This window comes from Grampus griseus (genome assembly GCF_964374135.1).
Source record: "Grampus griseus genome assembly, chromosome: 16".
In the NCBI taxonomy this organism is placed as follows: domain Eukaryota; kingdom Metazoa; phylum Chordata; class Mammalia; order Artiodactyla; family Delphinidae; genus Grampus; species Grampus griseus.
Window position 1 is genome coordinate 4,341,310 of NC_139010.1, and position 27,522 is coordinate 4,368,831.

The 27,522-nt window shown below is 48.6% G+C and overlaps 1 protein-coding gene across 2 annotated transcripts in view; it reads left to right on the plus strand.

Moving 5' to 3' along the window:
- The window catches only part of GALNT2 (polypeptide N-acetylgalactosaminyltransferase 2), a 181,402-nt gene that overhangs the window by 78,451 nt on the left and 75,429 nt on the right, over positions 1-27,522 (plus strand). For both annotated transcript variants that reach the window (XR_014297933.1, XM_082674349.1), the window contains exon 2: positions 16,888-16,981. Coding sequence is in view for 1 of the 2 variants with exons in the window: in XM_082674349.1 (XP_082530475.1) it covers positions 16,888-16,981 (94 nt within the window). In the remaining variant the exon portion in view is untranslated. The remainder of the gene's footprint in view (positions 1-16,887; positions 16,982-27,522) is intronic.

The window sequence follows — 27,522 nt, forward strand, 5'->3', positions numbered from 1 at the left end:
CCTGCACTTGGCCGCGGTGGGCGTGCTGTTGTGTTTACCTCGGGAACTTCCTTTTCTCTCACTAGCTGCCCCTTCCTCCATAGAAACGTGAACTGTCCCATGACACCAAGTCCCTCTATTGCTTTTCTCCCAGCGTGTTTACTGCTCCCTTCAGTTTATTAGGGTGTCCGGGCCCTTAGTGTGAGGCCGGGGTCAACCAGAGAATTTCACCCAACTCCCCTCCTTTATCTGGATCCCTGCTTGGCATTTTGGCCCAGTCTGAAGAAGACCCTGAAAACTAGTCTAGTTTGGGACCAGATGCGGCCGACTTTTCTCTTCGAGGGAGGGAGGGTTCTTTGCTCGTGTTTGGCCCTAGGGCTGCGTGCAGCACGGGACCACACACGGAGCCTTCGGGGACCCTAGGGTGTGCTCTGGCCTCAGGGGCCCAGGTCGCTCAGGGCCTTCTTGGTCCTGACCAGGCGGCACCACTGACCCGAGGGGAGGCCTGTGCAGGGTGAAGGCCGCCAGTTGTGGAGCGGGGCCGGCTGAACACTGGTCAGCACAGAGGGAGGCCTCCTCCCGCCAGGCTGGCCACCTCTGGCCACAGCTTCTCTCTCTCTGAGTCCTGGGCCAGCGTCCTAAGTCTTTGCGCCCTCAGCAGACCTTCCTCTCTTTTTCCCCAGGCAGACCACTGCCATCTGCTGACAGCCCCTCCTCACGTCCTCCCTCCTGCAACTTCTCCAGCCCATCTCCGTGTCACAGCGCAACGATGCCACCATTAGTATCAAGATTTTACTTAACGCTACTGGTGATATTGTTAGTATCAATGCTAGGGTTACTGAACATGTAGCACGTGTCATTGGTAACATTAGTATCGATGATAGTGTTATTGCACGTGTAGTGTGTGTCAGACACTATACCAGGAGCCTGCAGAGATCCTGTGCAGTGGCCATTAACCGCTGTCCCCAGGGAGGGCACAGATGTGCCCAGGATCACACACCAGGTGTCTGGTACTCTTGAGGGCAGGGCCTGACCATGTACAATTATCTCTTCATCTCTGCCTCCTAGGAGAGGACCTGGCCTATGGTAAACATTCAAGAAAATACCTGTTAAATGAATAAATTGGTTATATCAGAGATGGCTTCTAAAACTCAAAAGCTCTCTCTCCACTCTCTTTTTTTTTTTTAGCCCTGCTGATGCACTGGCTCCCTCGGATGCTTTTTTACATTTTCCGGGGGGGGGGGTCTAATATTCAAGATGCAGGCTGTTGCTCAGGCTGTGTGTTTGGCACTGGTTTTGCTCCACGCGGAATCCTTTGCCTGAACTGCCCTGGCATGTCTACGCCCAGGGTGTCTGTGGGCAGCAGCCATACCAAAGTGGCTTCCTGATGCCGTGGAGCCGTTGTTGGGGATTTCCTACTTGGGCCTGTCCTGCCTCCTTGTGGCCCTTACCTGCGGCTGCCCAGCCCAGCCTCCTGAAGCAGGGCTGGTGTATGACTTCCCACAATCCTGTAGGTCGCCGGACAGGTCTTTGCTGGGCTCCCCGAGGCTCACCTGCGTCCCTGCAGTCAAGTGACGGCTGAGTGGTCTGGGTGTTCGAAGACGGCCTCACCCGCGTGTCCTTGCTGCCTGTTGTCTGGGGCGCCTCGGCTCTCCAGGGTCCTCAGCCGGCTTTCTTACGTGTGGGGACCACAGGGCCGTGTTCTGAGGGGCTGACGAGCCCCTCCTTGCTTCCTGGTTTCTGACACACAGTCGGCTACAGCAAGTCACAGGGCCCAGCCCGGGGTCCAGGTGGCTTGGGGCCGTGCACTACAGCTCCTTGGGCTGGGGGAGCAGTGAAGAAATGAGGCCTCAGGACTCCCCTGGTGGCGCAGTGGATAAGAATCGCCTGCCAATGCCGGGGACACGGGTTCGAGCCCTGGTCCGGGAAGATCCCACATGCCGCGGAGCAGCTAAGCCCATGCGCCACAACTCCTGAGCCTGCGCTCTAGGGCCCGTGAGCCACAACTACTGAAGCCTACGCGCCTAGCACCCGTGCTCTGCAACAAGAGAAGCCACCGCAATGAGAAGCCCACGCACCGCAACAAAGAGTAGCCCCCGCCCGCCACAACTAGAGAAAGCCCGCGCGCAGCAACGAAGACCCAACACAGCTAAAAATAAATAAATAAATTTAAGTAAAAAAAGGAAAGAAACGCGGCCTCTTTCCTCCACCACCACCCGTGATTTCCAAATCCATTTCGTTCATGACAGATTTTAGGATTTTCCACCAGAAATCCAGTGCGTGTTAAGGTACTTAGCACTTCACGTGTGATGAGAACGTCTGGTCTGAATTGGGCTCTTGCCTGATCATGTCCTGTTCACCCTGGGCAGATTCCTTGCCCTTGACTGGTCCTCATTACATCTTAATTCCTGTTCCTGTTACTTCTTTTACTTCTGTTTCTGGGAAGCTCAGAGTGAGAATTCAGACTTGCTTCCTCCTTCCCTCAATCCTGATGTTCCATTTCTTTTGTGTTTCTATTTAGATCTTTTGGTTTAAGCTACCCAGTCCCTTTTGGAAGAATATGAGCCTTTTGGTGAGGCTCCCTAGCGGAATTTCTTTAAAAACAGATCCTGGCGCTCCCAGTTCATGGGCTTTGCCGGTGGGATGCAGGATTACGTGCTGTTGCGTAGGCCTGGGTGCACATGAATGAGAGGGAGTTTGCATGTTGTGCTTGATTTCACTCAAGTCGACTCTGCGGTTTCACACCCGTGTAAGGCCCGCCAGCCTTCTAATGAGTTCTTAACGGCGCGTCATTCATCTGGTCCAACACATCCTCAAGGTGGTAACATCTACTGTGTTCAAAGTGTTTCACATTTACTTTCCTTAATCCTCTCAAAATCTAGCATTCTGGGTAATGCTACTGAGAATTCGAAAGATTGACAATTTATACATTTCTGGAACCCAGATTTGAATCTCGTTCTTTCTAGTTTCAAAGCCAATGGACACGTGAATCTTTGGGCTGCAGAGAGTAAATTAACAGGTAAACTGGCTCTTTGAAACTCAACATTTAAAAATACCTGTGTCAGAAGAGGTGGTTCAATTCTCAGACTTTAATTAGCATGCATTAGCAGTGAGAGGCAAGCACCGCGTGGAACAGACTCCGTGGGGTTGGCCTATCTCGGTGATTCCTGAATGCTACAGACTCTGGGTCTGCAGTGGATAGAAGTCTCACGACTGCTCTTTGTAACTGTGGGATCTTGAGTAATTTGGGTGATTTTTTTGTGGTTTACTTTGCTCTGCCCTAAAATGGAGTGCCTTAACCTTCCAAGGCCGTGGTGTGGGACATGGCTTACTTTTTTTTTTTTTTTTGTGGTACGCGGGCCTCTCACTGCTGTGGCCTCTCCCGTTGCGGAGCACAGCCTCTGGACGCGCAGGCTCAGCGGCCATGGCTCACGGGCCCAGGCGCTCCGCTGCATGTGGGATCCTCCCGGACCGGGGCACGAACCCGTGTCCCCTGCATCGGCAGGCGGACTCTCAACCACTGTGCCACCAGGGAGGCCCCCTGGCTTCCTTTTTATTGAGCACCTACTACGTGTCACACTCGGCTAGCATCCTCCGCACACCCTGTCTCACTTAGTTCTTGCAGCGTCATCATGGGTAGCCGTCATGATTCCTACTGCTCTGAGCTCCAGCGCAGGAATCAGAATTGGTCTGTGAACCCTGAGTTCCGTGCAGCAAATCACCTCTACCCCATTTCTCCTTGTGATTAAACAAGATAAAGTGTGTGGGCAGGAAAAGCAACCTTGGAAAACAAATATTAGTATAAGATGATAATTTTCTGAAATTGAATAAAAGAAGAGGGAGGGTAGGCTGCCCCCATTTACTGTCTGACCAGCCGGGCACATCAGGCCGCGGAACTGGGCTTAGTTATTCTAACTTCCAGGGGGCCAACAGTCCGCCCAGAGCTGGCCTGGCCTTGTGGACGGAGCATGGACCGTGGGCCGGTCAGACCGGGGTGTGACCCTGTTGCGCTCACTACCCCTTTGTTATGTGCTCTTGATTCAGTCTCTTTGGTTCTCAATTTTCTTGTCTTTTAAATGGAGACGTTAATACTGCCCCTCAAGGATGCCATGAAGAGTGACTGAAATACATGCGCGCAGCTGCCCTAGGGCCCCTGCTCACAGGGAGTGCTCAGTGAATGTCAGGTCTGTGGAGACGGCATCACTGCCATTGTGATCCGCCCCCCTGCGTTCTCTGTCGAGTTAGGGACGGGCCTGGTAGGACAATGGGCTTTGGTCTCTGCACGTAATCACCAGGGAACTTGTGGGAAGGTCTAGCTGCCCCTTAGTTTAATAGGTCAGTGCCAGCGGTGGCCACAAGCACACAAGAACTGTTCGGTCTTTCGTTGTCCAGTTTCTTGGAAAAAAATGCTCAGTAGGGAAAGGGTTGGACACAAAGAGCTGGGCCTTTCAACAGGCCTGTCGGGGCAGAGTCCAGCACTCCCTGCCTGGACAGCAGCCCTCTCTGGGCCCGTCTCCAATTCCAGGGCAGGGGAGACCTCCGCGGGTTCTAGAACAGTGCCTCGACCTCACACCTTAAAAGCAGGGCCAGGCTCACACCTGTTTCTAGACCTTGGGCAGGTTTTGTAGCCTCAGGACATACGTGAGCCTGATGCCTTAATGATATGAAATAGTGTGTAGGTTTGAAATTCCAACCTAAACACGCCTGTGTTAAAATTTATTATTCATGAAGGTAATTTAAAAATATGATGGAAAGTTTGAGAAGTCGAAGACAACACTCATTATTCTCCACTCTCAACACAGCCATTTTTATTTTGGTGCATTTCATTCGAGGCTAATCTATATGGATAACCTTTTTTCTTATAGTTTGTTTTATTGTGTACATAAAATTTTGTCTCCTGCTTTTCCATTTGATGTATTATATGCATTTTGCATACGGTTGTGTGGTCTTTATAATTCTGAATGGTTGCATAATATTCTTTTGAGGGGCTGTACCATAATTTAACTCACCTCCTATTGGTGAATGTTTTAAGTTTCTTCTTTTTTTCTTTTATAACCAATGCTGCAACATCCATGCATAAAATCTGTTTTTTATTTTGGGTTAGTTCATGAGGATAAATTCACAGAAATGACGTTTCTCAGCTTAAAAGTTACGTGTCTTTCTAGTTCTTGGTATGTGGTGTCAGATTGCTTTCCAGTCAAGTTCAACTAATTTACATTCTATCCTTTTGCTTTTTTTTTTTTTTTAAGATGTTGGGAGTAGGAGTTTTAGTAATTTATTTATTTATTTTTGCTGTGTTGGGTCTTCGTTTCAGTGCGAGGGCTTTCTCTAGTTGTGGCAAGCAGGGGACACTCTTCATCGCGGTGCATGGGCCTCTCGTTGCAGAGCACAGGCTCCAGACGCGCAGGCTCAGTAGTTGTGGCTCACGCGCCTAGTTGCTCCGCGGCATGTGGGATCTTCCCAGACCAGGGCTCGAACCCGTGTCCCCTGCATTAGCAGGCAGATTCTCAACCACTGCGCCACCAGGGAAGCCCTGCTTTTTTTTTTTAAAAAAACATCTTTATTGGAGTATAATTGCTTTACAGTGGTGTGTTAGTTTCTGCTGTATAACAAAGTGGATCAGCTATACATATACATATGTTCCCATATCTCTTCCCTCTTGCGTCTCCCTCCCACCCTCCCTATCCCACCCCTCTAGGTGGTCACAAAGCACCGAGCTGATCTCCCTGTGCCATGAGGCTGCTTCCCACTAGCTATCTATTTTACGTTTGGTAGTGTATATATGTCCATGCCACTCTCTCACTTCGTCCCAGCTTACCCTTCATAACCTTTTGCTTTTAAATAAGGGAGTGAGACATCTGTAGCCCATGTTGTAATAGCACATACTTGGAATCGTGTGGAAGATGCCCCCGGGCAGAGAATGGACATGTAAATAAGTGCGCCAGAGGTAAAGAGTCCAGCAGCCTGCCCCTGACTGGGACCGTGCACCTTGTCCCAGGGCAGAACAAAAGAGGGAGGGGCTTCTGTGCAAACAGCACCCCTGGAACCTGCTGGCGGCCAGTGCCCAGCAGGGCTGGCTTTCCTGCTCATGGGGGCAGGTCTCTCCACACGGAGTCCTGCTCTCGTTAGGGGCTGGTCACTCACGTTAGGAGCTGCATGTGAATGGTCCACCTGGCTTCTGCAATCTGATCTAAACAACCTTGGAGGAAAAGGGCTTGGCACTGTAGAAAAACCAGGGTTTTGGAACAGGCTCAAGTGGAATCCAGGCTCCGGTGGTACCGCCTCAACCCCCTTTCCCAGGTGTCACTTCTCTGTGAAATGGGCTAATGGTGCATGAGTGTTCAGTTTGCACAGATCCATCGTGAAAGAGGAATTTGTAATTAATAAAGACCTTATGAGAAAAATAGATTTAGGACAACCCTTCTGGAGCGTGTGGGTAATATTCACCTGGCAAGTAGCCGTTGAACTCTAAATCAAGAGAATGTTGATGGGAACATGTAAATTTTAAATTAATAACAATGCTGAACAGTTCCCATTTACTGTTGCTCATGTGCTAGAAATTTCAGAAGATCTCTCCCTGCCATCTCACTGAGATGCTCACGAGTTTATTTCCTTGGTTGCGGTGACATGCATCTTTCAAGATGTACCTCCTACGTGGTGTTTCTGGTACTCTAGGCACATCACTAATTCCCTTTAAAAAAATCCACGTGGTCACCTTCATTTTACCTGCTGACCTTGACGTGAATTATCACAGATCCTTCAAACACCTTCTCCTTCCGCCTTCAGGCTGCTGGGCCTTGCCTGGCCTTGGCCTTGGCCGTGGGCGTGGGCTGGGCCCTCTGCCCTCCCCTCTCCCGGGGCGGCTCTGGGAAAGCTGCCTCCCTCCCCTACTGCACCACGTCTTCCCTTTTCCCGACGCCAGGTCTCTGTGATTCTGGTTGTCTCAGAAGAGAGGTGGATCGACATCCACATCCTGCCTGAACTGAGACTGTTCCCCCGGTACCGGCTGCGTGCACCGTGGTGGGCGGTTACCTGCTCCTGTGCGTTGGGTGTCACTGGGTGATAGGCCTTCCCGCTCCTGCTTGGTCAGCTGTTCCTGGGCCACACTTCTAGGAATTTATGATTCTGTGAGGATTTGCGATTAGAGAAGGGGAAAAACAGTTACAAATTTTCCATTTCATTTGTAACCCTGGGCCCCCTTGGAGCCTTCGCATCTCATTCTAGGACCCACTTTTCCCCTGGAGCCACTCTTCAGAAGACTCAGGATCTGGTGCCCATGGAGGGTCTAGTCTCACCAATCCCTCCCCGGAGCCAGTTCTGACTCAGGTGTTTACCGAGCTGAGCAGGGCAGGGACCTGTGGGATGAGGACCCGAGGCCCCAGTGGAGGGGACGTAGTGCGAGCTGGCGGCACCTACTGGTGACAGGGCGGCGTTGCAGCCGGTTCTGCGAGCCCGCATACACCTGGGAGCCCAAGCAAGTGGGGAAGCCGCTTTGCCAGAGCATCGAAGCCGCCAGGCCGGGCGTGGAGGGGGTCCTGGAGGAGATGAGAATGCAGGGAGTGGGGTGGCGTGGGCGTGGGCTCTGGAGGTGGAAGGGAGGACGTGGTGGTGCAGGGCCGCCGAGGAAGCGCTTGCCTCTCCCTGCAGCTCTGCTCAGCGCCTGGCCAGGCGGCTACATGCTAACCTCTCTCCTGCCACTTTTTCCCTCATCTATTGGGAATTACTGTTTTTCAATATTAAAAAACAATTGACTTTTACATAAGTCATGGGGGAAAGAATTTTCTAAAATACATTGGGGGTTTTTTTGTTTTGTTTTTTTGTAAAAAGACATTTTCTAGTCAAGTTTGCTGCAATTCATCATTTGCCTCAAGTAAGAGAACCTGCTTCAGCTAATGTTGAGAATCCCAGAACATGAGGGGCAGCAGTTAAGAAGGGGCTTTGTCCAAGACTCCTAACAGGAGAAGCCGTTTCTCTGTTTACAGGAAGAAAGAGGTGGAATGAGAGCCCGTGATAAAGGAGGAGGCCATAAATGTCAGACGCTTAGCCCAGCTGTGGCCTCTCCTTTGTCATCTGCTTTGGGACCCGGAGCGGTCTTGCATCGTAAACTCTTGCGAGGAATAAGGAATGTTAATAGCCCTCCTTGTATTCCCCACCTGCCCACCCCGCAGGGCCACCTGCCACTCTGCCGTGAGCACAGGCGTTAGGATTGATGGATTGCTCTTGAAAAGGGATTGTGGCATGAAATAGGTTGCCCCTGGGTGTGTGTCTCATTGCAAAATTGGCTTTAAAATCAGGAAATGCTGACCCACACCTTAGTTCCCTGAAGGGAGAGGGCTTAAAATTGCCATTAAAAATGGAGACACCCTGGAAATACATGGTTGATAGGTGTTGGCTCAGGAGTGTTTAATATGATTATTTTCCTTTTACGTAAATAAGATCTACGGGCACACTTTATCTTTAGAGCTGTTTTAGATTTACAGAAGAAAATGGGAACACAGTGCAGCGTTCCTATGCACCTAACCAGTTTCGCTTATTATTAAAGAACCAGTGTTGGTAATGTTATTGTTAACTACGGTTCTTACTTTATTCTCATTTCCTGAGTTTCTCCCTAATGTCCTTTTTCTGTTCCAACAGCCTGTCCAGGTAGCACATTTCATTTAGTTATCGCATCTCTTCAGGCTCCTCTGGGCTGTGACAGTTTCCCGCCTTCCTTGTTTTGATGACCTTGACAGTTCTGAGGAGGCCTGGTCAGGGATTTTGTAGAATATCCCTCATCTGGGGTTTGTCTGATGTTCTTGCCAGGAGGCTGGGATGCAGCGGGCGGGGGCAGGACCAGGCCTCGGGGAGACTGGCCTTGCCGTCTCGCTGCCTGGCTCGCTGGCCGCGCAGGCCCTGATTCTTTTAACCCCCAGCCCGTTGACTGTCGCCTGAGTAAGGTCTGGGACTCTGGCGGGAGCTTGCTGTTGGAAGCTCACCTGAGCTGTTCCAGCTCCTGCAGCCTGTTCTACCAGCTCTGCCCAAAGTGATGAGACAGGATGGACTGGGCCAGGACTCACTGCCACCCACACAGTGTTCAGAAGCGGTGGGGTGCCTGGGCCCAGCACTACCCCTTCCTCTTCCAGTGACGACCAGCAGGGAAGAGGACATTCTTCCTCTTACACCAAGTCACCGTTCCAGCGGGTCTCTTACTTAGAAGCAGCAACCATGCTCTGACTTTATAAATGCAGAGATGTGGGTGTTTGCGGACTGCAGGCTCCCGGTGTTAGGAGACGCCTAGCCTAGCTGAGGGGCCTCCCCAGGCGTTCCGGCCTTCTTTCCTCAGGACCCTTTCCCAGTGAGTTAAAACTACCTTTGTCACTTTGTCAGTGAGTTACATGCCCTAGGTAGAAAGCAGAGGTTTAGATGCTGTCACCTTGTATCAGAGCCTTCCTCACCCTCTGGAGAGAAGACCTCGGGATTGGTCCCCACCCTGACCAGTTAGAAACAAGTTCCCCTGTGGTCACTTCAGAGGGAGAATGCTGGGCGGGGAGGGTCTAGGTCTTCAGCCGGAAACTAAAGCCACTCTTGAAAATGTGCTTTCAAGCAAACCCCTTAACTAGTTTTCAGTGTCTTAGCTTGGCAGCGCGCTCTTAAGAAGTGGGCTGTGGAAATAGAAATTATCGCATCTTTTTAACACATCTGGCAACGTGGCTTTCTTTCCCCAACCTGGCATGTTGCTGTACAGATTGGTCATGGTGGTGGTAATCACTGAACAGTCATCAAATAACGGTGAAAAGTAGACAGTTGGTGAGAAAGGAATCAAGTAGCCATTCAGATGGTATTTTTGATAACTTGATCTGCCTCTGAGCTCTGAGCATACGGTCTAGTCAGCTGAAGGAATTTGACGGTGACAACATGTATTTCCATAAGCAGAGAGTGAAAGCAACCTGTTTGTTTTCTTTTTTCCTCCCCAGCGGATGTTTTTACCTTTGCTAACAAAGCGTTAGGCATTTAAACTTAATGAAGGCATCCTTTGATGGTTTAGCTGTATACATTTATTCTTTGTTATCTAGTTTTCCATGTGTAGGCACGTTTATTTTGGTGGTGGTTCGTAATTCAAACACGTTACCATAGGCGGGAATAGTCTTTCTATCGGGCGGTGGGTAAGGGGGCAGCTTGAGGTGCAATGACATTTTTACTGCACAGACGTGCACACGTGAATCGCCGTCGGGGTACAGTGGTGTTCTGTCTGCCTGCGGGATACTTTGGCCTCATCGCTGACATTGTCAAGTCAACGTGGTGGTTTTAGAATCTGTGCGCCTCCTCTCGCCAGGGGCTCTAGGCCCCTCCTCTTGGGTGCAGGCTGGACAGGACTGGTCACGCGCCTCTCATGGATGACGCGGAGCTGCGACCGCGTGTGGTTTCCAGGACCGGGCCTGGGGTCCTCTCTCCCTCGACTCCGCCTCCCCTGCCCCTCTTCCCCTCCCAGGTCACTTACTGGGGGAGGCCAGCGGCTGTGGGTGAGTTCTTGGTGAAGAACTGGGCCTCCAGTCAGCAGCCCTGGAGGGACCCGTCCTGGAAGCATCCCTGGGCCCCGTCGGACCTTCAGATGGCGGCGGCCCCAGCTGACTCATGGGCTCACGAGAGACCGTGGGCCGGATCCAGCCAGTTTCTTGACCCTCTGAAGCTGTGCAGGATACTAAGTACTTTCTGTTTTAAGTTACTCAGTTTTGAGGGCGTTGGTTTGGCAGCAGGTGGGAACACAAGAAGTCACCTGGCCCTTCTGGTTCTCTCCTCATCTGTGACATGAGGGTTGGCCTAGTGCCCTTAACAAGTTGACAGCTGTCTGCCGAGCCTCAGGGGCAGCCCTGCCAGCCGGCTGTGCCCGCCCCTCCCACGGCGGCCTCCCCGCCTCTGTCCCACCCGCTTCCCTCTTGGCCCTGGCTCACCCACTGCCGGGACTGGAACTTTGGCAAAAACCAAGTGCATGGTTTATTTATTTCCTCTTTTTTTTTTTTTTTTTGGCTGCGTTGGGTCTTCGTTGCTCCGCGCGGGCTTTCTCTAGTTGCAGCGAGCGGGGGCTACTCCTCCGTTGGCGGTGCACGGGATCAGCAGTTGTGGCTCGCGGGCTTCAGTAGTTGTGGCTCACGGGCTTCAGTAGCTGTGGCACACGGCCTCAGTAGCTGTGGCACACGGGCTTCAATAGTTGGGGCTCACGGGCTCTAGAGCACAGGCTCAGTAGTTGTGGCAGTCGGGCTCAGTAGTTGTGGCACACGGGCTTAGTTGCTCCATGGCATGTGGGATCTTCCCAGACCGGGACTCGAACCTGTGTCCCCTGCATTGGCAGGCGGATTCTTAACCACTGTGCCACCAGGGAAGTCCCTTTTTCCTCTTATTTTGAAACAGAGACAGGATCACATTGGGAATAGAGTGGAGAAAACCATTTTAATAACTAAACCTATATTTACACTTAATTTTCATAACTGTTCAAGAAACCAACCTATCGGATTTACTGTTTCTGAAAATAACGTCATTTTGTTAAAAGTCGTTGCTGCTTTACCTACTTAGAAATAGGATGGATTTTGTCGGCCGAACCCTTTACTTATGGTAGATAAATAGACGTTCCTCAGTCGTTTATTTTCATTTGGTCTCACTCATGGCCTGATTTAATTCCTCTTGTGCTTCAGGTAATAGACTGTTTCTGTTGTATGCATCTGTAAGAATAATGCATGCCTTGGGCTCTTGGACTGAAAACTAATCAAATTCAAATATCTAATAACTACCAGCTAGGTAAGTTAGTGAATAGGGGGAATTAGCGTTTGCAGTATCCGGCCCAAGTGCCATGTAACAAGGAAGAGAGGGTCTCTGCGCTAGCCGAGGCTCTCTGGGTCTTTCCGGAGGCTGCATGTGGACGTAGCAGCCGAGGCTGTAAAGTCGAGTAGGCGAGCAGCGGAGTCGTCTCAGTCTGGTCGGTAGAGAATCCTAGTTCTTGGTTACATTTCCTGACAGAATCCAGTTTTCAGTGAGAACCAGCGAGCCTTCCCTGGTCTGCATTTGTCTGCAGCATCTTCTGTGTGTGGGTGAGTCATTACGTATTCATAGTATCAGCATCCCTCTGAGGGCGGGAGAAGCAAAGCAGAGATGGGTCTGCATCCTGGGAAATAATAGCAGGCTTAGGGATCAGATCACAGGCTTTGAATTCTCTGCAACTTTTGACCCAGCATCAGACCACATCATTACTCCTCTAATCCCAGCAGTTTATGGTTGTCACTAAAAAGAGGACCTGTCTGTCCCTGAGTCTCTGAACACGGAGAAAACCAACAGCTCAGTTGTGGCGCGTCCTGGATGCCAGCAGGTACTGGGCGAGAGAGCCTCTCCCCATGTTTGTATTCGGTGCATTTCCATTTGTAAACGGAGCCTCCACTGGTGTAAATTAGTCTTATAACGTATGCAAGTGTATGGGAGGGGGATGGTTAATGCAAAGCTTCCACTGCAAAGTGAGCAAAGCCAGTTAAATCGATCTGAGTAAATAGGACGAGGGTTTTCTTCAGCGGCATTTATTACTGAGCAGTTACCCTAAGACCACCGCCACGCTTTTGTGGGTGCAAAAGAAATGTGCCCGAGCCCCTACCTTGAAAGGACACCTGCAGTGCTTCTAGATACCGACCCTTAGCGGATTACAAGTAGCACGAGTGATCAGGTGCTCCTGCGAGGGGCTGCTCCCTGGGACTCCGAGGGGACCTCCAGGCACTTAGCCCCCGTCCCTGCCACTTGCTCAGCCCCCCAGGGTCACCGGCAGAGCCGTGGCCAGAACCCGAGGCTCTGGCTCCCAGGCCGGGGCTCGTCCCAGCGTGCCGTGGGTCCTACTTGTCCCTGAAATGCTGGCCTCTCCTGCCACCCTGGACCCTGTCCTCACTCGGGTCACCCCCGCCACCCCCCCACTCCGGGCCATTCCAGAGCTCCAGTCACCGGTCCCCATCTCTTTTCCGCCTCTTGGTATCTCGCGGTAACCCCAGCATTTCTAGAACAGACCGGTCTTCACTTCCTGGCACCACCCATCCCCCACCCAAACGACTTCCCCCGTTTCTTGTGGGTGACTGTCACGCCCTGCCAGCTGTGCTGCCCCGCCCTGGCTGCCTCGCCCTTCGGGCCTCCCGGCCCCTCTCCTGTCCCCTCCATCACCCCCTCACCACGACCAGAGTGACGTTTCCAGAACACGAGTCTCAAGTCTCTGAGTGTCTCGCCTCCTCCCTGTCGTTCTGTTTCCTTGTTTCTCCTGTGGGGTCCGGTCCGGACTCTCTGCTGAGGGGCGGTGACACGGGCACGGGCCATGCTGTCCCACGGGGGTGTCCCCTGGGCCCTCGGCCCTTCCCTGACGTCCGGCAAAGGCGCGGGGCGGTGACCCGCAGAGCAGGCATGACAGGCCGGTGGCAGGCGGTCGTGCGGGCACCGTCTCAGCCGGTGGATCAGGTGGGCCGGCCCAAACTAGAGGAGTTTAGAGTGACCTGACGTGTTCTGACTGGGAAATGCACTGTTTTCCTCTACTTTGGGCTGCCTTGGTGCTGGAGGGGAACTGTATTCTCCGAGGGCGGGGCACTGGGATGATAGAGACCCTGGAGGCCCCGGCACTAAATTTCCTGCAGCTCATCTCTAACCTCACTGTGTGTTCTGTGTGACTCGGTGTTTGGTGCACCAGCTTCCTCAGCTGTAGAATGGGGCAGTACTAGCGCCTTAAGGAGGATGAACTTGTGGGCAGGGTCTAGAATGGGGCTGGGCACCTAGGAAGTGCCCTGTATTAGCGGCAGAGGTGTTCCCCCTCCTCCCCCTGCGCCTCCCTCCTCGCCTCCCCCTCCCTCCTCCCCTCCTCCTCCCTCCCCTTCCTCCCCTTCCTCCCCTCATCTCCCCTCCTCCTCCTCTCCCTCCTCCCGTCATTCTCCTCCTCCCCCTTCCCCTCCCCTCCTCCTCCCCTCCCTCCTCCCCCTCCCCTCATTCTCCTCCCCCTCCCCTTCCTTCCCTCTGCCCCCTCCCCTCCCCCTCCCCTCCCTCCTTCCCCTCCCCCTCCCTCCTTCCCCCTCCCTCCTCCCCTCCCCCCTCCTCCCCTCCTCCTCCCTCCCCTTCCTCCCCTTCCTCCCCTCATCTCTCCTCCTCCTCCTCTCCCTCCTCCCATCATTCTCCTCCTCCCCCTTCCCCTCCCCTCCTCCTCCCCTCCCTCCTCCCCCTCCCCTCATTCTCCTCCCCCTCCCTTCCTCCCCTCTGCCCCTCCCCCTCCCCTCCCTCATTCTCCTCCCCCTCCCTCCTTCCTCTCCCCCTCCCTCCTCCCCTCCCCCTCCTCCCCTCCTCCTCCCTCCCCTTCCTCCCCTTCCTCCCCTCATCTCCCCTCCTCCTCCTCTCCCTCCTCCCGTCATTCTCCTCCTCCCCTCCCCTTCCTCCCCTCCGCCCCCTTCCCCTCCCCTCCTCCTCCCCTCCCTCCTCCCCCCTCTCCTCCTCCTCCCCCCTCCCCCTCCCCTCCCCTCCTCTCCTCTCATCCTCCTCCTCCCCCTCCTACTCTGGGAATTGGCAGTGAACATGGTGATTTGCACTATTTGACTTGGAGTCCAGAACAAAACAGTCCTTTGTGGATGACTCCCTAGAAACGTATTCTTGGATTTTTCTGACATTGTGAGAATCTCGCTCTTGTAACTTGGTTCAAACTGAGCCCTGGGCTGCCATTCCCATCCTGATTTATAAAGGGCCAACTCGAGCTGCTCGCCCACTGTGTAACCTGGACAATTTGCGTAACCTCTCTGATCTTCTATGCCCCCATTGTAAGATAGGAATTATAAAATGGCAGTCTTGTTGCCAGGATGAAAAAGTATCGTTGTACAGTGCCTGGTGCATAGTAGGCATTCATAAATAGCGCATAGCATCATGTCGCCCACTGGGACCTTGCGGTGCCCTCGTTATATAGCAGGTCCTCATCCTCGGCCTTAGTTCTATGGTGGGCTCAATTCATTGTCCCAGGAAGTGGGGGGGGGAGGGGAGACAGGTTAGGGTGTGTTACATATGGACCGGTCAGTCTTGTTTGTGGGAAGAGGGAGACATTTATTTTCTAAGAAAACATTGATGATTGACTTACAGACGTTGATTTGGTGAATATTACAGCGCGGTGGCCACACCAGCAGTGTTCACTTTTTTTTTTCATTCACTTTCGATTTTATTCGAGTACAAGGTTAAATGGTGTGATCCATTTGCCAGTGTGTGTAGTAGGCCAGATGCCTGAGGGAAAAAGTTGTTAGCCACAAAATGTTACAAGCAAGCTGCAAAATAAAAATTAATAAGCTTAATTAGAAGTCTACCCAGTGTGACTCTGCTAACTTCATTACTTGCTGGATTTAGTGTTCGCACGTTTCTTTATGTCGTGAAGGCAGAGAGTAGGTCAGATTCTCTCACTCCATTGCAGGTGCCAAGATTGCCTGGAAATCTTTGCCAATAGTAAATTGAAAGTTTATTTATAACCAAGTCATCTCAAAAGCCAAATTACAATTCAAAACATTTTTTTCGCAGCCAAAAGTATTTAAATTGGGATACAGATGCATTTCAATACATTTGTTACAGTGTGGGCTAGGATCTTCAAAAGTCGGAGCACCTGGGCCCCTTGAAAGCCTGAGAAGGCCTTGTGACAGGTTGCCGGGGTGGGCTAGGACCACCCAGGTGCAGGGCGTTGCTGACCTGCGCACTGTGTCTACAGGGAGTCATCCTCCCAGTGCCCCCGCCCATCATCCCCATGGTGGCCTTGAGGGGATAAAGCAGCTTCACTTCACCTCAGAAGCAACTGAAGGAAAAGCTGGCCTCCAGAGGAGGACACTGAGGCCCTTTGTCTTTAATTACTCTACTTTTTGAGTAAAAATGCAGATTATTGGGAGAGCAAGTTGCCTTTGGGAAAAAGATGTCTGATTTGGCCTAGCCCCTGAGAATTAACGCTTCCTGCAGACCTCGCTTCACGTCTTAAGAGCCAAAATGCCCCCAGCGGTCACGCAGCCCATGCTGGTTGGAGGAATGTTAGTGGAACAGACCTGAGCAGAACTGGTTGGGTCTCCCCTGAGGGAGGGGACCTAAGGCCGCCAACACCCTAATAGCATCTGCTGGGGAAATGGCCAGTTGACAGGGCTTGGCCCACCGAAGCCTGTGTGGGAAAATTACTAGCCGTGGGGTATTTCTTATCTGGGTTATATACAGAAACCTTTCTTGTTGTATTCACAGAAATCAGATCCCAAGTGGTTGAAAAACATACTTAGCTCTGTGGTCGTGGGGTTGTTTGATTCATGTTGATGGATTAAATTGCTCGTGCAGATGAGTTGAATAAATTCTACCAGAGTCTCTCTTCTTCTGGTTTTACATGAAGCCCTTAGTTTGCAGCTCTTTTCCGCTGGCAGCCCTTCTAGAGGAGCGGAGGAAAAGCTCCGCCATCCTTTGCCCTTCCTCCGCTGTTATTCAGTGGGATGAAAGGAATCATTTAACAACCTCTGAGCAGGGCTCAATGGCCCTTAGGGAGACTCTCTGATCCTAAGGTGCCCTTAAGCCATAGAAGACGTCTGGAGAGCTACCCTTATTTTAATGGCTTTGATTTAACCACTATTGAATTCTCTTATTTAATCCAGTTTCCCTATCTCCCTTCCCCACCCTCCCAGATCCTCAAAGCCCAGGGAGTTTCCAGAGTATTTCTTTCCATAGATAAGTGATACACATAGACAATGGAGAGAGAAACACAGGTCCTTCCTTGGAAAGTTCACGCCAAGAACTTGGACAGAGTCACTTCTGTCCTTGGGTCTCCACCACTGAGCAGGTCTGGGGTGCAGTCCTCCGGATGGGAGGACTCATTGTTTATTGACCTGATGAATGAAGGTGGGCTCCAGGAACCTGTCGACTCACTTGGTGTCTTTGCTCCCCCAGGAGGACTGGAATGACATTGACCCAATTAAAAAGAAAGACCTTCATCACAGCAACGGGGATGAGAAAGCACAGAGCATGGAGACCCTCCCTCCAGGTACTGCAGCAGCTCCCAGGGCCAGGCCAGCCTTGGGCTGCTGGTGGGTGGTGGGGACCTGTCTTGCCCACTAACTGTGAGTGAGCTGAATGTGGCATCTGGAGTGTATCGCCTGTGGGGTAGGGAATGCACTTCCTAGGGCAGCTGGAGACACTGCCCTAGAGCAATGTTTTGCTGTCTTCCCTCAGGCCTTTAGTGGGTGGTGAAATGAGTTTACTGGGAGGTGACAAGAATTTCTTGGAAGAAAAAATATCAGTAGAATAAACTAAAAACTACAGGATGGGATGTATTGGTTCACAGATTTTTGTTTTTTTAACAGACTTTATTTTTTTAGAGCAGTTTTAGGTTTGCAGCAAAATTGAGCAGAAAGTACATAGGTTTCCATAGACCCCCCACCCCACCCCCACCCCACCCCCGCAGAGACTCCGCCGCTATCAACATCCCCCACGAGATGGGACATTTGTTATAATCAGTGAACCAACACTGATGCCTCGTCATCACCCCAGTGTCCATAGTTTACGTTAGGACTCACTCATGGTGGTGTATATTCAGTGACATGAATTCACCACTACGGTATCCTACAGAGTAGTTTCACTGACCTAAAAATCCTATGTGCTCTGCCTATTATCGCTTCTTCCCCCAATCCCTGGCAACCACCGATCCTTTTACTGTCTCCCTGGTTTTTGCCTTTTCCAAAATGTCACATAGTTGGAATCAGATCAGACGTAGCCTTTTCAGACTGGCTTCTTCCACTTAGTAACATGCATTGAACGTTAATCTATGTCTTTTCACGGCTTGGTAGCACTTTTGTTTTTATCGCTGAATTGTATTTTGTTGTCTGGATATATCACAATTTATTTATCCATTCACCTCCAGAGGACATCTTGGTTGCTTCCAAGTTTTGGCAGTTATGAATAAAGCTGCTGTAAACATCTGTGTGCAGTTTTCTTGTGTGGACCTAAGTTTTCAATTCATTTGGGTAAATTCAAGGAGTGCCACTGCTGGATCATATGGTAGGAATACATTTATGTTTATAAGAAATCGCCAAACTATCTTCCAAAGTGGCTGCACCATTGTGCGCTCCCACCAGCAATGAATTAGAGTTCGTTTTGCTGCACACCCTCACCAGCAATTGATGTTGTCACAGGTTTTTTTTTTTTTATTGTGGCCCTTCTGATAGTTTGGAAGTGGTAGCTTATTGATGTTTTAATTTGCAATTCCCTAATCTGTAAAACTTTGTGGAAGTGTCCGTTCAGGTCTTCTGCCCACATTTTAATCAGGTCGCTCCTTTTCTTATTGTTGACTTTTAAGAGTTCTTTGAGTATTTTGGATAATAGTCCTTTATCAGATGTGTGATTGCAAATATTTTCCCTCAGTCTGTGGCCTGTCTTCTTATTCTCTTGACAGTGTCCTTCCCAGAGCAGAAAGTTTTAATTTAATGAAGTTTAGCTTTATGAGTTCTTTCGTAGATTATACCTTCGATGTATCTAAAAAGTCATCGCTATACCCAAGGTTACCTAGATTTTTTTCCTATGTTGTCTTCTAGGAGTTTTATCATTTTGTGTTTCATATTTATGTCTGTGATCCATTTGGTTGTAAGGTCTGTATCTAGATTTTTTTTTTTCTTGCATGCGGGTATCCAGTTGTTCCAGTATTATTGTTGAAAAGGCCATGGTTGTTTCATTGTGTTGCCGTTGCTCCTTTGTCAAAAGTCAGTTGACCATATTTATGTGGGTCTATTTCTGGGCTCTGTTTTCTCTTCCATAGACTTATTTGTCTGTTCTTTCCCCAGTACTATGTTGTCTTGATTACTTTAGATTTATAGTTGATCTTGAAGTTGTTGAGTAATGTCAGTCCTCCAACCTTGCTCTTTCCCTTCGGTATTGTGTTGGCTTTTCTGGGTTTTTTTTGTTTGGCTGTTTGTTTTGCCTTTTCATGTAAACTTTGGAATTAGTTTGTTGATACCCATAGAATATAGCTTGCTGAGATTTTGATTTTGATTTTGATTTTGATTTGAATCTACAGATGAAGTTAGTAAGAACTGACCTTGACAATATTGAGTCTTCCTATCCATGAACATGGAATATCTATCCATTTATTTAGTTCTTTTTAAATTGTTTCATCAGTTTTATGGTTTTGGTCATATACATTTTGTGCCAATTTTGTTAGACTTGTACCAAAGTATTTTGATTTGGGGGATGCTAATGTAAATGGTATTGTGCTTTTAATTTTAAATTCCACTTGTTCATTCTTCATATATAGGAAAGCAATTGACTTTTGTATAACTTGTACCCTCCAATTATAACAGGCATTGCTATAATTACTTATCGATTCCAGGAATATTTTTGTTTGTTGATTCTTTCAGATTTTCTACCTAGACAGTCATGTCTAGTTTTGTCTCTTCCTTCGCAATCTATATTATACCTTTCGTTCCCTTTTCTTGTCTTACTGCATTAGCTAGGACTTCTAGTATGATGTTGAAAAGGAGAGATGAGGGAGGACATCCTTGCCTTGTTCCTGATCTTAGCAGGAAAGCTTTTAGTTTCTCACCATTAAATATGGTGTTAGCTGAAGGGGTATTTTTAGATGCTCTTTATCAAGTTGAGGATGTTTCCCCTCTATTCCTAGTTTGCTGAGAGTTTTTATTCATAAATGAGTGTTGAATTTTGTCAGATGCTTTTTCTGCATCTATTAATATGATCATGTGACTTTCTTTCTTTAACTTCTTAATGTGGTAGATTACATTAATTAATTTTCATATTGAACCAGACTTTCAACCTGGGATAAATCCTACTTGGTCATGGTGTACAGTCCTTTTTCATTGTTGGATTCAATTTGCCAGTATTTTCTTGAGGATTTTTACATCTATATTCACAAGAGGTGTTGGTTTATAGTTTTCTTTTCTTGTCTGGTTTTGTTATTAGGGTAATGCTGGCCTAATAGGATAAGGTAGGAAGTGTTCCCTCTGCGTCTATCTTCTGGAAGAGATTGTAGAGAATTAGTATAATTTCTTCCTTAAGTGTTCGGTAGGATTCACCAAGGAACTCAGCTGGGCCCGGTGCTGTTTGTTTGTGGAGGTTAATAATTGTTGATTCAATTTTTAAAATAAATATAGCCCTGTTGAAATTGTCTATTTTTTCCTGTCCTAGTTATGGAGATGTGTTTCAAGAAATTGGTCCATTCATCTAGGTTATCAAATTTGCAGGCGTAGAGGTGTTCATAGTATTCCTTTGTTCTCCTTTTAAAGTCCATGGGATCTGTATTGATGTCCCCTCTTTCATTTCTGATATTCTAACTTGTGTCTTCTATCTTTTTCTCATAGTTAGCCTGGCTAGAGGCTTATTGATTTTATTAATCTTTTCAAAGAACCAGTTTTCAGGGTTTTTTCCTATTTCTTAGATTTGTAATTTTTATTATTTATTTTCTTTTGTTTACTTAGGGTTTATTCTGCTCTTCTTTTTCTAGTTTTCTGAGGTAGAAGCTTAGATGATTGATTTCAAGTCTTTCTTCTTTTCCATATTGTATTCAGTGCTGTCAGTTTCCTGCCAAGCACTGATTTCACTACATTACACAAATTTTGATAAGTTGTATTTTCATTCTTATTTGGTTCAAAATATTTTTAATTTCTTTAAGATTTGTTCTTAACCTGTGCATTCTTTATAAGTATGTTGTTGAATGTCTAAGTAATTTGAGGTTTTCCAATATTGATTTTTAGTTCCACTGTGGTCTTAAAGCAGATATTATATGATTTGTGTTCTTTTAAATGTGTTCAGGTGTGTTTTATGGCCCAGGATGTGGTCTGTTTTGGTGACTGTTCCATGTGAGCTTGGAAGAATGTATTCTGCTGTTGGATGAAGTAGTCTATAGATGTCAGTTTATCACCAGTTGGATGATGGTGGTGTTGAGTTCACCTGTGTCCTTACTGATTTTCTGCCTGCTGGATCTGTCCCTTCCTGAGAGAGAAGTCTCCAGCTATGATAGTGGCTTCATCTGTTCTGCCTTGCAGGTTTCTAAGTTTTTATCTCATGTGTTTTAATGCTCTTGTTAGGCACATACACATTAAAGATTGTTATGTCATCTTGGCAAACTGACCTGTTTGTCATTACGTATTGCCCTCCTTTATTCCTGGTAACTTTCCTTGTTGTGAAGTTTGTTCTGTCTGAAGCTAATATGGTTCCTTCTGCCATCTTTTGATTGCTATTAGAATGGTATCTCTTTGCCATCCCTTTACTTCTCGTCTATGTGTGTCTTTATATTTAAAGTGGATTTCTTGTAGACAGCATGTAGTTAGTTGGGTCTTGTTTTTTGATCCATTCTGACAACCTCTGTCTTTTAATTGGTGTATTTAGACCATTGACAATGTAAAGTGATTATTAATATAGTTGTATTAATGTCTACCATATTTGTTATTCTTTTCTATTCCTTGCCCTTGTTCTATGTTCTTTTTTCTTCCACTCTTTTTCTGCCTTTTATAGTTTTTTTTTTTCTTTTTTTTGCGGTACGTGGGCCTCTCACTGTTGTGGCCTCTCCCATTGCGGAGCACAGGCTCCGGATGCGCAGGCTCAGCGGCCATGGCTCACGGGCCCAGCCGCTCTGCGGCATGTGGGATCTTCCCGGACCAGGGCACGAACCCGTGTCCCCTACATCGGCAGGCGGACTCCCAACCACTGCGCCACCAGGGAAGCCCTAAAATTTTTTTTTAATATAAATTTTATTTACTTATTTATGGCTGCATTGGGTCTGCGTTGCTGCACGTGGGCTTCCTCTAGTTGCGGCGAGTGGGAGCTACTCTTCATTGTGGTGCCTGGGCTTCTCATTGCGGTGGCTTCTCTTGTTGAGGAGCACAGGCTTGTGGGCTTCAGTAGTTGTGGCTCATGGGCTCTAATGCGCACGCTCAGTCGTTGTGGCGCCCGGGCTTAGTTGTTCTGCGGCACGTGGGATCTTCCCGGACCAGGGATCAAACCCATGTCCCCTGCATTGGCAGGCGGATTCTTAACCACTGCGCCACCAGGGAAGTCCCTGCCTTTGGTAGTTTTAATTGAACATTTTATATGATTCGATTTTCTCCCTTTTTTACCTTTTTTTTTTTTTTTTACAGCTAATCAAAGTCTAACTTCAGACAACACTGTCCTGCTTCAAAGTTAGCACAAGTGTATTACAGCAAAATATTATGAATCTCTCCCTCCCATTCTTTGTATCATTGCTGTCATTCATTCCATACGCCATTCATATATATAAACATGTATAAGCATACAGAATCAAATACACAGTTGCTATTATTATTTTGAGCAAACTGTTATCTGTTAGATCAATTAAGAATAAGAAAAATGGGACTTCCCTGGTGGCACAGTGATTAAGAATCCGCCTGCCAATGCAGGGAACACGGGTTCGAGCCCTGGTCCGGGAAGATCCCACTTGCTGTGGAGCAACTAAGGCTGTGTGCCACAACTACTAAAGCCTGCGCGCCTAGAGCTTGTGCTCTGCAACAAGAGAAGCCACCACAATGAGAAGCCCGTGTACCACAATGAAGAGTAGCCCCCGCTCGCCACAGCTAGAGAAAGCCTGCACGCAGCAACAAAGACCCAACGCAGCCAAAGATAAATAAATAAAATAAATTTATTAAAAAAAATAAGAAAAATTACAAATGTAATTTTACTTTCACTTATTCCTTCTCTGAGTCTCTTCCTTTCTTTATGGAGAGCTGCATTTCTGACCTAAATCAGTTTCCTCTCTGAAGAGCCTCTTTTAACATTTCTTGCAAGGCAGATCTACTGGCAATAGATTCCCTCAATTTTTAGAAAGTCCTTATTTCTCCTTCACTCTTAGAGATTAATTTCACAGGGTCCAGAATTCTAGGTTGCTGAATTTTTCTCTCAACCCTTGAGTTATTTCATTGCATTCTCTTCTTGCTTGCATTGTTTATGAGGAGTTGGATGTAATTCATACCTTTGTTTCTCTAAAGCGGTATTTTTCCCCTCTGTCTTCTTTCAAGATTTTTTTTTCTTTATCATTAATTTTCTACAGTTTGAATATGCTGTGCCTAGGTGTAGTTTTTTTCGTATTTAGCCTGCATGGTGTTCTCTGAGCTTCCTGGATCTGTGGTTTCGTGTCTGACATTAACTTGAGGAAATTCTCAGTTATTATCACTGCAAATATTTCTATTCCTTTCTCTCTTCTCCTGGTATTCCCATTACACATGTTTCGCCTTTTGTAGTTGTCCCACAGTTCTTAAGTATTCTGTTTTGTTTTGTTTTGGGCTTTTTTTTTTTTTTTCAATCTTTAATCTTTGCTTTTTATTTGGGAAGTTTCTATTGTCATGGCCTCAAGCCATGAGCTTCTCACATCAGCCATGGCCAGTCTCCCAATGAGCCCCTCAAACTCATTCTTCATTTCTGTTAGTGTTTTTAACCTCTAGCATTTTTTTATAATCCTTCCTTAGAATTTTCATCTCTTTGCTTACAGTATTCGTTTGTCCTTCCATATTGTCTACTTTTTTCATTAGGGCTCTTAACGTAGTAATCATAGTTGCTTTAAATTCCTGGTCTGATAATTCCAACATCCTGCCATATCTCAGTCTGGTTTTGGTGCTGGCTTGTCTCTTCACACTATGCTTTTTGCCTTTTAGTGTGCCTTGGAATTTTTTTCTTAGGAACCCAGATACGATGTCCTAGGTAAAAAGAACCCCAGTAACCAGGCCTTTGGTGATGTGCTGATAAGGTGTCGGGGAGGGGAGGCGTGCTGTCCTTATGTGGCAGGTGTCAGTCTCCTAGTGAACCTGCGCCCCAGGTGTCAGCTTCACAACCGCTTCTCAGCTGTCCTGCCACTCAGGTGGGACAGGATGGTTAGAGTCCCCCGGAGCTGGGCATTCCCCTTCCTCCGGGTTGATTAGCTCTCTTGAGGGCTGGCTTTGTTAACAACGGAGTGCTTCCACTATTTCAGAACGGCTCCTTCCCCCTGCCACTGGATGCCTGAAGGGGTGAAAGTCACGGAACTGTGGGGTCCCTGGGCCTCCCCCGCCGGAGTTCTTACCCGTCAGGCTCACCCACAGTGAGCCTCTGGTGTTTCATTCTGCTGCTTGGGTCCCTCCCTGGCTCTACCTCCTGCAGAACTTGCTGCCCTGGAAATTTTGACCCTCTGTATTCACCTGCTGGTCTCCCCAGTTCTGGGAGCAGCGGTTTGCCCTGTGAGCTCACTTCTCCGAGGAATCTACGAGGACTTGACTTTTCAGCCTGTTCAGCTTTTTATTTGTTGGAATGGAGTGATGACGTCCAGACTCTTTACATGCAGGACTGGAACCAGGAAGTTAGTTCATGAAATTTTGCTTTGATGGTGACAGAGAATTTGATTGTTAGCGTTTCTTTTTGGGGAGGGACGGCGTCAGCCCAGGGAGTCCAGACCCTCCTGTGTTACACCCTCCACATGTCCCAGCTGCACTAGACTTGGGGGCATGTGTGTACGTTAGATGTCTCCATTAGGTCTGCCGCCTCCTTCCCCCCCGACTCCGAAGCCCTGAGCCACAGTCCCTTCCTGTGTGATAGGCATTACCCGTGCAGTGGAGAGCGTATCTGCATGGAAGAGTTAGCTCTTAAGCATTTCTTTATTATAATAATAGGATGTACTTCTGCTGTGTGGATTAGTGAGAGATTTCCTGTGGGTTGTCTCCTATTAGCAAAGCCAAGTGTTCTCTTGAATTTTAAGGCATATGTGGAGAGTGGGGGAGAAGTCATGTTCAGGGCATGTCCTAGACGTGACCACTTAGAGTCAGACCCCATAGTTAAAATCAATGTGGCATTGACCCGGGCTTTCATGTCCTTAACTGTTATACAGTTGATTTCCCTATCTTCAAAGGCATAGGAATGTACTGGTTTTCCTCTTTTTTTTTTTTTGCGGTACGTGGGCCTCTCACTGTTGTGGCCTCTCCCGCTGTGGAGCACAGGCTCCGGACGCGCAGGCTCAGCGGCCATGGCTCACGGGCCCAGCCATTACGCGGCATGTGGGATCTTCCCGGACCAGGGCTCGAACCCGTGTCCCCTGCATCGGCAGGTGGACTCTCAACCACTGCGCCACCAGGGAAGCCGCTGGTTTTCCTCTTTTTTACGTTATTACTAATAACCTTTGATGAATGCACCATGTCCTTTTATTTTGCCTTTGAAGGACTTTATCTTCTTTTTTTTGTTGAAACTTTTTTTCTTACTCAGCCATCATACACATGTTTTTTTTTCCTTTAGAAACTATTTTGTTGTGGTTAAGAAATACATTTTCCCCAAGAATCCTGGGCACAGCCAGAATTCTGTGGTCTGCAAGGAACCATGGTCACAGCACTTTCCACTCTGTGAGTAGGCTGTTCAGGAACTCAGCGGCTTCCTGTGTTCTAGGTGTTGGGTATCTGGTATGTGTAGATGGATGGATGGGAGGAGGCAGCACTCAGTCCAGCGTGGGCAGGAAATCCACTGGCAGATGGAGAGCCTGATGTAAGAGCGCAGTAACGCCCCCAGGCAGTGGCCTCCAACCTTTTTTAACCACTCACCCTATGAGCGAAAAGCATTTGCTCCACATTGCAGGTCCAGGGTGGAGGATGTGCCCTTAGATTCCGTGATTATTGTTTCTAACTCAGCATCATGTTTTCTAGCCTGAACCATTGAATTTTTTTTTCAATGCTGATTTTTAAAGTGTTGTTTCAAATAGAGTATTTATTTGTCAGTTTTTTATTTTTGAAAATCTATCTGATGGAGATGAGTTTTATCTTTTTTTTCCTGGGTGCAGAAAAATGCTCTTGGGTCTGAAAATCAGTTTCTCCTCGTAATTCTCCCTCCTGTATCCTCTCCTCTTGTCTCCGCAGCATCTCTGATCTGACTGGTGAGACCAGTTGGCAGGGTAGTGGTGACGCAGAAGGACCGGTGAAGGAACAGGCCAGCCAGGGGTTGAAGGGCCGAGGTCTGGCTTTGAGGACGGCTGTGGGTGGAGGGAGCCAGGGAGCTCCCATCCTTAGAAGACGTGGCCTTTGAGAGCAGATTTTCTTCTGGCCTTTATGAAACCTCAGGGTCATTCTTGTCATGTTCATTGGGAACCTCGTGTGAGGGGGTGAGCCTGAGAGAGCAGGTAGGGAGAGCGTTGAGGAAGGAGAGTCGTGATTAGGTTTGGGGTCTCCGGGAGGTCCCTTCCATCCTTGGCTCGTCTTCACCCCGCCCCTCTCCCACCCGCTGCTGCTGCATCACCCATGACAGTCGATGTCTCAAAACAGAAATTGCTCACGTTCATGTAAAGGTGAATGAAATGGGAATGGCGAAGTGTGGAACAGGTCTTCAATCCCGGCTGTGAGTTGCCTCTGATGCTCACCACACTTAACTCTTCTGCTTCCCAGCTGTTGGAAGAGAGGCGAGGTGAGCCACCCGTGTGTGTATGCAGCCCGTATGATAAACTTGACCTGAACCAGTGATGTTTCAGATTAGTTAGAAGACCTTGAATACAATTGGCCAGAATTTCCACTGTACATTTTCTCAGACAGGTTTTCCAATACTAACGCTGCAGGGTTGTGGGGGGGCGGTGCTCCCCTGACCTCTCGCCCTTCTTGTTACCAAGTGCAAGCTCCCTCTGCTCGCCAGTGAATCAGAGACAAGGTACTGAGGTAGAGAACAGAGAAGGGGGGAGGGGATGAGGAAGTAAAGTAAAAGGGCCATCGATCTTGCAGAACGTCTCCTGGAATGGCCAGCCTCCGAGAGGGGATGTGTTAGTTTCTTTTTCCTTGCAGCCATCCACTGGTGGACAGGGTTCCCTGAGGCAGGCCATTGTGTATGATTATAATAACAAAAGCAACAAAAAGCAGAGGTTAAAGTCAAAGAAACAGATAATGTGGAGTCCCATTTAGCTCTTCCCTGTTACATTCTGAGAGGTTTTGTGGGTTGCAGCATTGTGCTTTTTAAAAATTATGGTAAAATATATATAACATAAAATTTACCAAAGTGCACAGTTCAGTGGCATTAAGTGCGTTCACCTTGTCTTGCAACCATCACCGTCATCCCTCTCCAGAACTTTCTCATCTTGCCAAACTGAGACTCTGTCGCCATTAAACACTGACTCCCCGTTCCCCTCCCCAGCCCCTGGCCCACCATCTACTTCCCCACTCTCCTCCAGGCACCTTGCATACAGGAGAGTCACACGGTATTTGTTCTCCTGTGACTGGCTTCTTTCCATTGGTGCAGCGTCCTCAGGGTTCCTCCGTGTGGTAGGTAGCGTGTGTCAGTGTCTCCTTCCTTCTCAAGGTTGAACACTCTTCCATTTCGCCCCTGCACCTGGACACTGTGAGCGCATCCTCCTCGGTAGCACGTGCAACACCCGGGGGCGGCAGGGCAGCTAACACCACACAGCTCCTGCGACCCGGGCCTGAGGCCCCGGGGTCTGCACAGTGTCCTTGCCAGGAAAAGAAGTACCTGTGAGTATCCCGAGAGAAACATCGCAAAAGCAAGCAGTGGACTTCCCTGGTGGCACAGTGGTTAAGAATCCACCTGCCAATGCTGGGGACATGGGTTCGAGCCCTGGTCCGG